The following is a 16,195-nucleotide window of genomic DNA, read 5'->3' as shown; positions in this document are numbered from 1 at the left end:
GGGAACTGTAAATCCAAGATGTTGTTTTGCACCACGCTATGATGAAACCATAACACTTCCCTTTGTCACAATTCGCCGCATTAAAATATCTGCAACACCATGACCTGCTCCCCCCCCCCCCCTCTCCCGCAGTCCTGCGTCCTCTCTACACTCCACGGCGGTTGCAGGTTCCAGTCAGCGCCGTCTTCCCCGCCTGGCCGGCTCCCCCAGCCGGCACCCCATCGGAGGCCGCCCCAGCCGTCGTGGCCCAGCCCCCGCTGCGCTGGCCATAATGTAGGCGGCCGGGCGTCGCTCCTGCCGGGTGTTGAATTCAATGTTTTAGCGGCGGCGCCGTAAACCAGCATGCATCCCAACAATAACAGCTCTACTAGAAATCAACAGGGAGCGAACGGCGCGGGCGGCGGCCCCTAAATTACCCAGGCGGCCGAGCGGTGGCGGCGGCCGGGCGGCGACACAGCGGCGCGCGACGGGCCACCGCCGTCCCCTGATGAATGGGTACAGGTGAGGGCGCCGCCGCGCCCCTCGCCGGGCGACAAATGCCGACCGAGGGGGCGTGACCTCAGCGGGGTCGGAAGCCTAAACGGTGCCGGTAAATAGTGGCCGTGGCTGGGCACGAGCCGGCGCTGCCCCCTGCAGAGGGGGGCCCAGCCGCAGAGCGGCGCAGATAGCAGCGCCGGGGCCGCACGACGGCGGCAAGGGACGGCGCCGGACTCTGGAGAGGCGCGGCGCGTGAAGGGGACAACTCGTGGATAGCTTTGATAGTATTCATGTATGTAATAGATGAGTACTAACAATAGTGGAGTGCTCATGCTCGCTACAATGGTTCGTGGACGGCGTGCCGGTCAAGATGTTAGAAGTGCGACAGGGCGCGTTTGCTGAGTCCAGTAAACCCGTTGTAATCCGCGAGCCTGATCTTACAAAGACACGACGATTTGCATGCAGCACAAGCCGGCTTGACTTCTCTTTCATTAGCAGCAGGCAGAAGTCACGTGATCCACAGCCCCGCAGCGAGCCCTGCAGCTGGCCGCCGGCCCGGCAGCTGACCGCGCCGGCCGCGTCTCTTGTCCGCCCCGGACCCGAGCGTCGGCCGTGACTCACATCGCCGGCGTCGACACGCGCCCCTTCCCTCCCGCCGGAGCCGATCCAGCCAGGCGCCACGCAATTGCAGACGGCGTCGCGGCCGGAGCAACAAGTAGTCCGGACGGCGGGCGGCGGCGGCGGCGGCGGCGCGCGGCCGCCCGGTTTTGCCGACACGGCGCGGCGCGCGGCGCGCGGCCCGCGGCCGGGCGGGCCCACACGAGCCACGCATTCTTACCAGTGTTACACGGCTTTTTACGGTTGTCACGGGTTTCTTTACGATTGTTAGCCGGTCGAGATGGCAGAGAAAAAGTGGCACCGGCTGACTGTGTAATTGTGCGCGCTGCGGTAAATTAGGGGGTTTTGTTTTTACAGGAATCCATGAGGCGGGGGATTCGATTTGCGGCGGGTGGTGATTAAATGTTTGGCCGACTGTTGCGGGCGGGGCCCGCGCCACGCCGACAAACAGAACAATTTCCCGGCAGGCGCTCGGTCCTGGGAGGCAAGCTCTCCCCCTTCGCCACCCGGTCATTAGGCGGCGACGTGCCGTCCGTCTTGCCGAGGCCGCCACCGACCAGGCATTAGCAGGCGCGCGCGACCCCACCACCGCCACGCATTCTTGATACCGTTCCGAGGTGGAGACGGCGGTTCAACGCTCCGCGAGAGGGGACCGCTGGATTCCACAGATAGCTCAGCTGGTCCAGCGGGATTGCAGGCCCTTGACGGAGGACCCGCTGGATAACTCGGCCGAGGGGATACTGGCTTGGGGTCATTCAGGTGGTCGCAAATACACTTATTTGGCAGCGCAGTGTAGGGGCTACCGTTCGTGCCCTCAACGTTGTTAACATGCATTCACTCGGCAATGAGTGCACGCGTGTTGGCATTAGTCAAGGTGAGAAGTTCATTGTGACGTGCGAATAGTGCAGAGCGCATTTCAGGTGGTCCACGCCCACTGTGCTCGCCTCTCCTCCAAAAACGGTGTGACGTGAACAATGCACATGTGGAGGAAAACAAAACTGAATAATGTGCGTGCTCTGAATCAAGGCAGAGGTGCACTTTGATATCAGCATATTCATTAATGACTGGGGATGCAATGCAAAAATGTTGAAATATATCTTGACAAAGTGATGATTCATAAGACGTTCGCCCATAACCGCGGACGTAACTGCCACCGGTATCGGTGAAGTCTGGCCCCAAAAACTTCGGTACGTTGACTCGTTTTTTGTGTTTTGACCGCAACAAAACTTCACCAAAACATGAATGAGCCCCAGTGGCTTTTAAGGCGACGCTACGTCCATGACTGCACCTTGACTTCAATGGCTTTCAATGCCTACAGTGGTGACATATCTGGTGCATTAACCGGCAAGTAAAAGAGATACGAGAGAGCTTGCAAAATAAATCTACTTCCATTGATTGCTGGCTCCCACCAAACTTTGCACGTTTTTAAGACTTTCGGGTACCCCTGCAAGTGTTTGGCGTGAGTAGATACATCTGAGCCACGAGCGGCGATACAGGTGGTAATTTATGGCGGCATAATTCTACGAGCGCGTGGGGAAGCTGTACATCGCCAGCTTATGCTTCCGACCATCTTATTCCCACGCCTATTGTGCGGATGTGAAAGCTATGGAAACCGCACCGAGCTCCAGGGCCAAATGTCGGAGCCACCAGTGCGCGTCGTCGCTTCCATCGGCCGCGACATCAGCGTTACTGCCACGCTCCCTGCTTCCCCTGACCCCTCTGACTGCACCGAACAGACGCACCGCGCGCCGCCCCGCCCGACAGCCGGGCCCGTGTCAGCGGCACAGTCCTCCCCCACCCGAACCGCACGCTCAGGTCCGTCGTGTGACAACCTCACCTTGCCGTGGTGCAGTCCTTGTAGAGCACGTCGAACTCCTTCATGGACAGCAGCTTGCAGCGGTTGACGCCCGGCTGGATGGCGCCGAGGCCGCGCAGGATGCGCACCTGCTCCACGTTACAGACCACAGGCACGATGTCCAGCCGCTTCAGCTTTGTGTAGACCGTGTGCAGTCCGCCGACCAGGTGCTTCAGGAAGAGCTCGAAGGCCTGCGGCAGGCACAGCATCGTCTCGCCGTTGATGATGAAGGCGGCCACCTTCTGCGCCCGGTAGTCGACCAGCTTGCACTCGTTGGCGCTGGGGTCGGTGGTGGGCAGCGGGCGGCGGGTGAGCCGTAGGCGGGCCGCTCGGCCGGCGCCGGCGGCAGCCCGCCGTACTCGGGCATCAGCCCCGGCGCCAGCATGCCACCCGGCTTGCCGAAGAACGGATACGGCAGCGAGCGCGGCGGCGAGTGGAAGTGCGCCGGCGGCGACTCCTGCAGCCGGCCCAGCGGCGGCGGGCTGACCGCGTGGCCCAGCCGCGCCGGTGACGGCGGCGGCGACGAGCCGGCCGAGCCGGCCGGCGGCGAGCGTTCTCCGTTCTCGCCGCGTCCATACCTGGTGCGGCGGGCTGGCACGCGAGCTGCCGCGGCGTCCGTCCGGCCCCCTGTCCGTGCGTCCGTCTGTCTGTCGACTGCGGGCCGGTGCGCGAGCCGTCTGTCCGCCGTCCGTCAGGCCGCGCGGCAAACAAACAGCGACACGTCTCTCTCACTCACAATCGCCAGTCGAATTAGACCTCAGCAGCGCCACAAAAGTCATAAACAGAAATGTGAGGCAGGCCCGCTTCAGAATCCTGGCGAGCACTGGCGCTGATTGGTCGGCGCGGGACGACACGGTGAAACGCCGCGCGCTGATTGGCTGCCGGCCGGCCGGCCGCGGACAGTGGGCTGTACTTGAAGAATCTATTGTTATGCGTTGGTAAGAAATAAGCAGTCATCAATCTCGAGACCGTCATCTGGAGCTGGAACAGACAATGCTGGCCGGGCGAGAACAATGACAGCCGACAAAAGCCCACGCAAAATGCCAGCCTGGCGGCGGGCCGTGGAAAGTGAGGAGCCGGCTGGGCCCGGCGGGGGCGCGCCAGGCTGGGTGGAGCACCACACACGCCGCGCATCGGCGCGACTCCGGCTGAGGACAGCGCCACCAGCACCTGAGGGCGCGATACCCTCTGGGAGAACATGGCCAGTACGCGAGGTGCGCAGTACGAGGCGTGAAGAACTCCCATTTGCGCTCTGTGATTTCAATGTTTATGCTCACAGCGCGCAATTTGGCGGACTGTAGGTTCGCAGTGAGTGTTTTCGCCTGCGACTGGTGGCGTGTGTTTCGACACCGCTTCAGCGCCGAAGCCTTTTTACTGGTATACTGACCCTGTTGAATTATTGATCGAGTCGCCGGGGCGGGCTGGAAGCGCGCGGCCGCCGCTCGGCGAGAGAGCGACAGCCAGCGCGCGAGAGGGAGAGAGGGCAGGGAGATAATTGGCGGTGGTTCGGCTTTCGCCCGCGGCAGCTGACCTGCGGACCACCCAGCCGACAGCGCGGGTCGGCAGCGGCCGGAGTCGGACCCGAGCTGTCAGCGGCTCACCGGGCCGGCCGCCAGGGAGCAGCAGGCGCCGCCCGCTTCTGCGACCGGCGCCAGGCACTCAACCGGGCGCAGACTTCAGTCAGGCTGCCAGAGTACCTGCCGAAGCTGTTGTCGTGAAGCAAAGCCGCGGCCGATAAGCGTCGTTTTCAAAGCACACCATACTGGGGGTGCGATTTGAGACAGCCTGTAGGAAGTTTTCACCCCGTGATGTGTGTCTGAAACAGCTCAGCTGTCCACACGTTTGTACGGGGTGCCGGAGGTGTAGTGGTTAAGCTGCGTTTCTGGGAAGCTAGAGCTGCGGGGGTCCGCTTTCCCCGCGGTGCCCGCCCTTCACGCCAGGGTGAGACCCAGGCGACGCCACGTGGCCTCAACAGCTGAGTGCGTCGTAAAGCCCAACGACGACGTACACACCTAAGTTTTGGTTTGTAAGTCATTGGTGAGCGGGAAGAATCGGTGGAATGAAATAATTCAGGTCCATTTACCTTATGATGATATATGAAGCCGGTGTAAGTTGTAGCTCTGCTTAATGAAATGAGCGGAGCTACAGATCGTCAGGGTACACACAGACTTAGATGGTGCACAACGACCACACCATCGAACTGGAACGGATTGTTGAAAAGGTAGCCAAACGTCCTGTTGAGAATGTAGCCAAACAATTAACTGAATGTCTGTCAGTCCGACACCGAGCTTATTCCTGCCAGGCCTTTAGACTACCGCTATAAGATTAAACACCCATCCGACCGTCCGACGTTCGTAACATCCTCAGAACGTGTCGGATGATCAGTTTCACTCCTGATCTGTAGCCTGCCCCGGGCTGCCAGACTCCTGGCAATGCGTCGTACTCCCATTTCATTCACCTTAGCATGCTTGCTCCAGGCAATCATGTACCAGTACCTGAAATGTGGCTTACTTACAGCGCTGTGTCCACAGGCCGATTTCTCCCAGGATCTCTAACATTTTGCATTCTTAGACCGATAGAAATTATAATGTATAACCTTCCCCACGTTTTTAGCCCCACCAAGCCACGAAAACAGCCGAAGCATCGTCGCTTCATGTTCGGCTATCCCGCTACGGTCCTAAAACACCGTCATGATAAGGGCCGAACTAGCGCCTACACTCCTTTAAAAAGCGCTCATGTTTTAAAGCTAGCATCTTTATCAATTAAGTCCTTCTAGCAACGCTAGAAGCATCATGACGTGTCTATCTGGTAACACGAAAGTTGGATAAGATGAGACAAAAGCTGTGGAGAACGCTCGGTAGCAAGGTTTGTGCAGCATGCATATTCTCAACCATTAGCGCAATAGGCAGGCTCAGCTGGTCTAGACATCTTCGGCGTGTTCTTGAGCTTTAGCCGCTGGAAGTGCATGACCAGCGATGTGTGGGCTGTTGATTCGTTCTTTATATTCAACGTTGCAGGGAATGTTTTACACTTGAGGATATTGAAGCAAGCGCTATATATGATGAAACAAGCTTACTTGTAACTGTTGGCACACTTGTAAGTGGAAAAGACTGCTCTAGACAGTACAATTCTCTCTTTAGTAAATATGCTCCTCAGTGCGTCATGGTCTGATTACGTCACCGTACCTTGCACAACATTGATTGAGAGCGCATTGACGGCCGTTATATCTGGAGATCGTGTTCACGAACTCGAGATATGAACGCCTCGATAATTCCTTTCTTACCTTCATCGCCGCAGGGCTTACGGAATGGCAGGATTTGAATGGCGTTACTACGACGCCATGAATGCCAAGGTAACTTTGAAATACTCTCCCCTCCCCATGTTTGCGGACGTGTAGCCCAGAAACTAGACGGGCTTTGGTCTTAATAAGGGCATAGTTGTCAACAGCACAGAAAGGTTTTAACACGGCTGTTTCAGTTCAAAACCCCCTACAAATGTGAAACACTCTTTTTAGCGGCAGTGTAAAACCAACCCAAAGAAATGTGTCATTCATTGATTAAAGCAATAGCAGGCGTTTTATTTTAACAATGCTTTATGTTTCCATACGAACTGAGGTAGGTTCGGGAACAGGGAGATCAATGCGTCAAGTTTAAAGTTAACAGCATTCTTCTGGGCTTGGTTCATCCGTGCGAAACAACGCACTGAAATGCGTCTTGGTGCCACTGCACACTTTCTGCAGAATCAGCTGACGCAAAGGCGTCCATCCCTAAGGTGTTAGCAGAAATAAGTCTCTGTAGAATATTTAAGTTGCTTTGAAATTGATAAAGAAATCAAGTGGTTTGTGCTCTAGTATAAGAGAACAGAAGTGAATGGGTACTAGTAGTACTGAGTTGTTCAATGAGCATTGAAACTGCCCATGCTTCGCCGCCAATTATCATCATGGTCTATTGCATTAACAGTGGCGTAACTGTTGTAGCGTTCTGACTCATGTGCAGTTGAAACAAAGCAAGAGGATGAGAAATGAAAAGATAAAAATAAAATGATGCAATATGAAAAAATGAAAAGAGGAAAATAAAATAATGTCAAATGAAAAAAATGAAAAGAGAAATTAAGCATTGCACGCCGTGAAGGAAATCCACGAGACAAATAAGTGCCTGTGATATCAACATTTCTTTCCCTTTGGTTGTGTTGGATCATCGTACATTAGTACAACTCATTGCCAACGTATGTAATAGACAGAAAGATATACAGCAGCGACCGGACTAACGGCAGGATGCAGCGCGCGACAATACCTATCACTTTGGCAAACGTCAGACATAAAAGCTGCAGGCATGCCAAAGAGAGATTTAAGTTTGCATGGGGTTGACACCGTATAGACAGTTCTTGCAAAGGTACAGCAGGTGATAAGCTGCGAAGTTAAATAATTAAATTTGGCGTGGGGGCTCATGTCAACGTGCAAGCGCACAATATACCTATTAGCGCACAATATGCCGCTTGAGTCTACTCAAAGCGATTTGAAATAGTCCTAAACCAAATTGAGTGAGCGTCGAATTATTGTTAGGAGCAAATCACTTTCCTCAAAATTATTCAAATCAAGAATGGATCAAGCGAGTTCGTTTCATCAATTTCCTGAGGAAACAACTTAAGCAGAATGCAGTATCCTGCATTACTCGAATAAACATAATTCGGTTAACTATGAATGCCCGCACAGCCAACGGATTATTTTTAATAGAGTAAACCGTCATAGCAGAAATGTCGAACAGTTAACATGTACCAAGGTGGCTGGTTAGATATCCTTTCGCTTGGAGGAAGACAATTTGACCCCCCTGAGATCTTAGGAACTAAGGAAACGAGAGACACCAAATGCAGAGGGTGCGTTGTCCTGTACGTGAACTCACTTAGGTTTAAGTTTGAGGTTCCTAGGTCATGACCATTGCGACAAATAAGATTAAACAAGGTCAAACTCAAGGTTTGTCTCCAAAGTGCCCCAGAACCTCTATGCCCGTTTAAAGCAAAAGTTTGCATACTCATTTAAGGTCAGTGACCTTGTTTGATCCTGTGAAGGTCATGACGACCAAAATCATACAAGGCCGCTTTGAGTTTTGCATTTAAATAAGCAACAAACATTACGCTACGCAGTATGTTTTTAAAAACAAAATGTTGGGTCGCTTTAGGCCAGTGATCTACTATGACCTTTAATAAGTCAATGGAGGACAAATAATTCAGTTCTTGTTTTCGATAAATTCGAAATGAGCACCAGAACCTACCCTAAGCAGCAAGCCCCGAAGTAATAAAACAGGTTGGATTTGACCTTGGTCTGACCTTTATACCTGGCTCTAGGTCACTGGAATTTGTTCATTCAATTATTGTGTTGCCTAAGAAAGTATCTCAAAGATGTATGGCTTCGTGTAGCACCCCGTTGTTGCATGAGATTGAACGATTCCCTAGAGACTGACTTCGCTGAATCTATGGCCTGGCTTTGACCCGCCCTAAGTCATCGACCTTTTAAGATACATCCAAATCTTGGACATCAAGCGATCTGCTTTTCAATTGTCTACAGCTGTGCAGAATTTGGTGCGGCAATACGGCGCCATTCGGAAACTATCCCGAAAAAACTTGCGGGGGTCAAATTGACGCATACCCGAGCGAGTGTTGAGTACATATAGGCAGAGAAAAACATGGCCTTTTCACTCGCCGCTGAAGTTTGACTTTAAACGTTCTGTGGTTTAAGACAAAACCGATGCTAAAAACTGATTGGCCACCACTTTATGTCACGCTCGCATACGGTGAAGGGCGGAATCACGGCTATAGGAAGAATGTCAAACACTGCAGAATTTTGCGTAAGTAGGTACGCGCAGGAAAAGACCGACACCCCAAACACGATTTTTCTTTTTTGTCCGTGAAGAAGCTGTGAATAGCCAATCACACACCATTTAAGGAAAAGTTGCGCTTTCTGTCAAGAGGGTGCAAGACAGCCTTTTAAAATAACTTTGCCGTTAATTTATCTGCTTGCTGCAACAATGCAACCCAATACAGATTGAAACGAGACTATTGCTCTGAGTCGAAATCTCTCACTCATTGCAAAGAAGGAACATCACAAAATTGTCATACATTTTCCAACGCAACAGTGGTTCAGGTTTGAAATGTCATTGGTTATATTCATGAATGCATCTGAATCAAGTACAAATGTTCCGACACTAACGGATCCACGGGCCAAGAGCAAAAGACCCAAAGATGGCAAACACGAGGAATTTCTCGCAAGACTTTACTTTATGAGAATTGCCAAACAATCCGAGCGCTGCACTCGGAAATAAGCTCTTACCACGATTCGAAATTGAATTCGTCCTGTGAATGTGATGTTGCAACTAAACAGTCCCATTTTTTGTTGTTGCATCAAATAATTGCATTAAAGAACTAACAGGTTATCGATAGACGCATGGAAATCATTCTGACTGCATGCTCAAGGTACAAGGCGAAGAAGAAAGCTGTTTCATTAACCACCAACATGTCCTTAAAAGCAATAGTTGGCACCAGGGGTATTCTTGTCTTTCCTTTGCACATGTCTGGGTCACACGGGGATGAAATTGGCACTCAAGATAATCTCCCGTGCATTTTATCTACCGAACGGTCGCAATCATCGTTGACTTCTAACAAATAACTATCAACAACTTTTTAGCGCGGAACTTGGCCTACCACAACGCATCGAAGACCAAGGTTGTGTAAAAAGTGGTTTGTTCGCTCTTTTATTTCATTACAAACAAAATCACTCGTCCGGAAGACCACTGCCGTCCAGCATCCATCTCTCCGCCTGTCTGGTGTTCCAGTTTATATGATCGGTTGTTTCTGAGTGGGGCGGTAAGTATATCAAACAGGATAATGTTTTAACTTTTCAAAACACATGTGACAAAAACATGAAAAGCATGAGAACACTGCGCATCCCAGACATGGACTTCAGGGCGCGTATAGACCACGTTGCCGACTGCATCGAACGCATGGCATCAAAGGACATTGACATGCATTGGAACTGGGGTCCTGGACGTATATTGAGCCCCTGTAACGCTACATATTTTTTATCGATCCCGGAATTTGAGAGCGCCTAAGAATTCGGAAAGCACATATGTAGCCATCTTCGGCATAGGTGGACATAGAGGGACTCGTTGTTACCTGTGCCACGGCGGGAAACTCAGTCAACTTGCGTTCATTCGCAAGGTTTTCCGTACCGTCGAAATTGTTCGCTCGTCGTAATTGGATGAAATGCTGCTTTCCCACCCAAACCGACCCGCTATTGATACCAGCCTAGCCACTGTAACGTTGATACTGTAGACTTAGGACCGGTAATGGAAGCAAGCTGGGACCTTGTACCGTACCCAGTCAGCACCATCAGCTCCCTGCTCCACAACAGATGGCTCTGTTTGAAACCGGCTGGCTTTATCGCAGACATGTTTGATAAGCTCTTCGATTTCGGTGACGTTGAAGGCACTAGACTTGTTTTACTTTAATTTGACGTGCTGGATGCGAGGGCTTTGAAGGTGCATCGATGCTCTTCGGTACTAATGCGCTCGTTTTTGAGTCAGTGTGCTTTATATTATATCACCCATACTTGCGCTGCCCTAACTAGGCAGCTATGCTGATGTGCTGATAGCAAATGATCAATCAACTCCCAAATGGTACCAAATGTAAGTTTTGCGAATGTATTTCGATGGCACGTTATTTTTAGTGTGTCAAAGCTGCCGAGGTCAAGAGTGATTGTGGAGTTTTCCGGCGAGTCTTGGCTATATACATGCCCTTTTCTCAAGCTCTTTGATCCCAACAAGTTCTGCTAACATGACGGAAATGCCGATAGTAAACTTGCATTCGGGAATGCATTTTAAGTAACTTCATGCCGTAATGCTAGCCACACGCTCAGAAAATTGCGATTATGAAATGCAACGTGATGAATGCTGACACACAAATCACATGCTTTTCATGAGCATGATTGGGGTGAATAAGGTGCAACCACTTAGTAAAAAAAGAATGGCGACTACGTTATCAGCTGGTGACTCAGCAAGCATCCTGTCTTGTACCGCTTGTTATGTTAGACTGGCGGCAACTGCGATTCGTGCTAGCCCACAACTGACCTAGGGGGGAGGGGGGGTCGGAAAGATTCCGAAATTTTCGGGACACAAAATGTGAAGAGCAGAGGTGAAGTAGAGAGCTGTGGTGAGAAATCAGTATCCAAAAAAGGATTGTCTGAGTTAGATTTGACTACGAAAAACATAGTATTCCGATTCTGAAAGCAACTGCTCAAAGCTTACTCACCCTTCAAACAGAAACATTGCAACTTTTGTGCCTTGTATTCGACCGTGATGATATGGACATAAACACTGCTATCATGTAGACACCGTGTGTTGTTCTCACCTGCCGTGAGTGCGACGCATCGTGTCATGGCGTCACGTATCAGTTCCAAGGCCAGCACTTCGAACCGCATTGGATTACTACGAGATTACCTCCACTTTTTCTACACTGGGTTGCTGTGACTTGTAAATCTTTGCAGAATTATAAGAACACGAAAAAGATACTGGAAAATGTGGATACCGACTAAATTAAGTGACTACACTCAATGACGTTCCACAAATCTAAGGAAAGAAAAAGTTGAATTCGCCAAGTTCTACTACGTGAACAACATCTCTGAGAAACAATAACCACCGTCAGCGCGCATCACATGTGTGATGGCGCTGACAGCTTGGAAGGTTATCATCATGGGAGTTAACTTGGTCTGCACCTTACAGTTGGTGGTGATAATCATCATCTTTGTGAGACGACAACGACGGTGACAACACTATGAATGATAACGTGGGCAGGGTTCAGCAGTTTTAGTTATCAGATTTCTAACGTGCTAATCATTGAGTCCTCAAGAAACAAGCACGGAGAATGACACAGCTCCATCCACCTGTAGCCGTTGCGAAGCACCTGCTGCGGAGAACTGACTTTATCTTGGAAAATCTGCAGATGAAAAAAATGGGTGAGTTTTTCATCTCGTTTCCAAACTGTGTGACAAAAACGTAGTTTCTGAACACAACTCAACCGTTTGGAAGGTAAAAAAATAGTTGCATTGACTTGGGACCTCCAGCCGCTCGAAAGCTTTGAGCCATCAGATGTGCTTGGCTGTAGTTTCCTGTGAACCGGCCCGGCGCTGTTCAAAACAACTTGAACGACCCGTTATTTTCCAGGCATACTCATGTTTTCATACCGCATCCTTTATCGCCTATTTTCTGAGCTTGAACGGCCCGTTGTTCCCCGCCACCAACGCACCAAACGTACCTCCGGCGATCGAGGCCCCGTAATCAGCGCCTATCCGGCCGGTGAGCGGCCATCAATGAGCGTGATCTCGCGGGTACCGCAGCCGTCCTGTCGTCAGCGACGGCGCAGCATACGGTACAGAGGGTCACGAGGTGTTGTCCCATGCACCAGGCGTCGCCAGCGGACAGCATGCCTCCCCGGTGCGCGTGGGAGGCGCGGGTGGAGCGGAGGGAAGCTGGTGCTGTGGAGCTGCTGGAGCGAACGTGTTTCAGTGGAGGAGTGCTAAAATCGAGCACATCTCGGGGAAAGTTGGTGCGGCCAAAGTCACACCTGTCATGCGTTCTCTCCGTTCTTGATGTAAGCTATATCTACCACATGGTAACGCAACATATAAGCCAATATGCATCTAGTCTGCAAAGAATGAAGGAGTTTGCGCGCCGATTTATAATTCCGGAATTTGGTGGTCACGAAAACTGTTTGGACTTTGAATCTTGTCGGCACTGCGATGGGTAGCGATATATAGAGTCCAAGAGCCACGATCTAGTAACAAGACTAGCGGATTGCCAGGAGAAGTTACACGGTGCGCAGCTGAAACAATTGTTTAGAAAACCATGGGAAGTCAAGGCCTAAATTTCATTAACACGCTAGGTGCTGTACCTATAAGTGTCTGTAATGTCTGTCAGTCTGTTTGCGGTGCATGGGTCCTGTGAACTGGGCTGACTCGCTCTTAAAAACATGTAAACCCCCACGTCGCAAATCCCGGGCGTCCCCTGGGTTAGCGCAGCCCCCCCTCTACAGTGTCAAGGAAAAGGCGACGTTGCATAATACTAGGAGCAGACTCGTACTCAACTGAATCTTTTGGGAGCCGGCTGACCACTGGCTCCCAGATTTGGGCTCCGATTCAGCTCTATGAACTAAAACCCGCTCCGAATTTGAAAATCTAAGATTGGTTTCGGATATGAATATTATTATCTATATACACACACATACACACACACACACACACACATATATATATATATATATATATATATATATATATATATATATATATATATATCGTCAGAATAGAGCCGATGAATTTTAAAGGCAGCAGATAATCTTGTTCTGATTTGACCATAGGATATGGAAATTTAGGATGTCTGTACCATATAATTAATATGCTCTGGCTCCTGGCTGAGAGTTGGCAAACTTTAGATAAGAATCAACAATATGGCGTTTGCTGCTTAGAAGTTACAATAACAAACGCTGTGCTTATGTTGAGAAAAAGCCTTGTTAACTATCGCTGCATACTGCCCATGTCATCATTCTAAAACGGCATGCTAATTTACATGGGTCGTACTTTTTTCCTGATGTTACCAACTTGAGTCATATCGCTCACTGACACAACGTTATTAGAAATGACCGGCTTACGATTCAGCTCTTGAAATTTACGAACAGAAAGCGACTCAGCTCATGGCTCAAGACATTACCTTTATTAACTAGCTGGCTTAGCTCGTGGTTCAAAAACGATTGGCTCGTGAGCTGACTCACGACTGAGCTGGAGACGAACACGAGTCTGGTTAGGAGGTGATTTTATTAAACGGATAAACGTTTACATACTAAATGGCAGCCAGAAAACCTACGCCGCTTTATGAACTAGGGGACCGCCATTTCTGCACACTCTTCCTAGATGGCAACACTGGACTGCGGAGGCCTCGTCCTACAGTGGAGCCGAAGCCGCCCAAGTTGTGGCGACGGGACTCCTTCATCGATGTGACCATCTGCTAGTCGGTTGCATATATGCATAATTTGAATCGCCATCCGGTGTTATGAGTTCGCCGATCTGGTTTGCGTCGCAGGCGGATAACCCCCAGCCGGCCAGCGAAAGTAACTGCTCAAATTTCGGGGGCCAGGAAAACCCTCCCATCATGACGTCATGAGTCGGCACCAGCGAGTTGGGGGAGCAGCGCGTAAAAGTAGCATACGTGCGAGTCAGTGTAAGCCTGCATGAGTTCATGCCTCATGGTGGAATCGGCTCATAGCCCATGGCGAACGTTCGTCTCTATCCTTGCACGAATACGTGCTCCTTAGTTGACCCTTGACTAGAATAGCTGGTGGGAATGCTTACCCTTAAGTGGACGCTAGTCACCGCGGAGATGCGTTGCTTGTAACCCACAAAGGACGCTTGTCTCTATCAACGTGCGTGCCTTCATGTGGTGGATGCTCGTCTTCACAAGCGTGCTCCACCGAGCGGTGGAAACCACGCCAATCAACCCGCGCGACCACGTGCTGGCCAGCGCACGTCAGTTCGCACCCCGGGGGTATCAATTGACGTGCGCTGGTGCACTCGTGCTGTTGTTGCACGTCTCTATCAGTGTGGGCGTGCGCCGTGTAGTGGCGCACGTCTCTGTCGGCGTGGCTGGGCTCGCGCCTTTTAGTGAAACCACGTCCGCTTCAGGGTAGTTAATTTCGTATCCCCTAGTGTCTTTATCAGCGTGCGCGTGAGCGCGTACCCCTAGCGGCCGGACGTCTTCATCAGCGTGCGCAGTTCTGAATCCCACAGTGCTGAGTCGTCCCAGCGTGTGAGCTCTCACCTCGCCTCCCGTTCGCACCTCCGTCTACACGCATCAGCGAACAGCGGCAACGGCCACGCACCCCGCCACTCCGTGACGCCATTTTCCAGCCACAGACACCTCGGAAGACGAGGCCGCCTGTCACAGCGGAATAAACACCGTAACGACCGGCAGAGGCGACAAAAAGCGCGCGCCGCGCGGAGGGCGGGCCCGGCGCGCCGACCCCGGGGCACGGCCCGCCAACCGGCCGCGGCGCGCGCTTTTTGTCGCGCGGCGGCCGGCGCGCGCCCGCCGCCCGCTGACCGACCGGTCCGGAGACTCGACGCTGTGGCTCGCCGTGAACTTCAGGGATGGAGGGAAATGAAGCGGCGTTCAGTTTTGCTGTCTTGCAGGAGTTGCGCAAAAGTTGCGTGGTCAGAAATTTCGGCCGTGGGGAATTCAACCGCAGAGGGTCAGTAGATGCGAACATTTTCCTGTCCGTCAGCTACAGATGAGGTCAGATAGGAGGGATCGCCTGAGAGGCCAACTATTGCACGTTTCGTTCTCTTGGCCGCTAGTTGGTCGTTACGGCCAGTGTAGTAAAAAACCGCGGGTCGGAAGTAGCAGCACCACGAGTCAGCAAGCGCGCCAACAGTATGTAAATGTGCTTTAAAAGATCCAGACGGCTCAGGGTAACATACAATAGAAGATGCGCATCCCAGCAGGGCGTCGCAATCGCCGCTGGCTCACCGTCGGCCGTTGAAACCGACGACGCCCAGCCGGTTGGCGTTCTGTCGGCGAGAGCCGCAAACCGCACGCAGGGCCGCGACAGAGCCTCATAAATCTGCATGTTTCAATTTCCCTCGCATGTGTCTGACTTTAAACGCTTGTAAATCACCTCAAGTGACATTCACAACACTCGGAGGACTTTGCGAATAAGACCGGGGACTTGTTTAAGGCAAGGATTTAATTCAATTGCCAGCTATTTGATAAACGCAGCTGCGGTAGAATTATTGGACCGCCACTAAACTGCAGATTGTGACTTTCCGGAAAGGGTTGATAACAAGCCATATTTCAGCCCCTCAGTGGCTTTAACGGTACAATATGGACCGTTTCTATTCAAACAAAACCAATAATATGGAAGAAGTCAGATTCCAATCCTTACACTCAATAAATTCCGCAAATGGCCGCTGTCGCTGATAAGTCGGTAGCGGCCGGGTATTGAACTCGGTCGCGGCCGCCAAGCTCAGCGAAATATGCACGCTATCGGGCAAAATGGAAATAACCCGACTGGAATCCCATAAAGGCTGGAAACAAACGAAGCCAATATCCATTTTTCATAATGTTATCATTCAATGCAGATGGGCGGGTGTTATAATAACGGTTCGCGGGGGCAATCTCGCTGGAAACGGGTTGACGTGGCCGGAATAAA

General features: G+C 51.5%; 1 protein-coding gene across 1 annotated transcript; it reads right to left on the bottom strand.

The window, feature by feature from the left end:
• Positions 1-2,928: 2,928 nt before the first annotated feature.
• LOC119091213 (dachshund homolog 2-like) lies at positions 2,929-3,233 on the bottom strand. Its single transcript, XM_037213858.1, has one exon. It carries the CDS (start codon positions 3,157-3,159, stop codon positions 2,929-2,931), a length of 231 nt encoding a protein of 76 aa, XP_037069753.1. The 5' UTR covers positions 3,160-3,233.
• Between the last annotated feature and the right edge of the window lie 12,962 nt (positions 3,234-16,195).

This window comes from Pollicipes pollicipes, unplaced genomic scaffold, assembly GCF_011947565.3.
Source record: "Pollicipes pollicipes isolate AB1234 unplaced genomic scaffold, Ppol_2.1 Scaffold_3447;HRSCAF=4054_pilon_pilon_pilon, whole genome shotgun sequence".
NCBI lineage: Eukaryota > Metazoa > Arthropoda > Thecostraca > Pollicipedomorpha > Pollicipedidae > Pollicipes > Pollicipes pollicipes.
This window is presented reverse-complemented; position numbering and strand designations above follow the sequence as displayed.

Coding starts and splice junctions, on each gene's coding strand:
- LOC119091213 (XM_037213858.1), bottom strand. CDS start 3,159: ATGCTGTGCCTGCCGCAGGCCTTCGAGCTCTTCCTGAAGCACCTGGTC.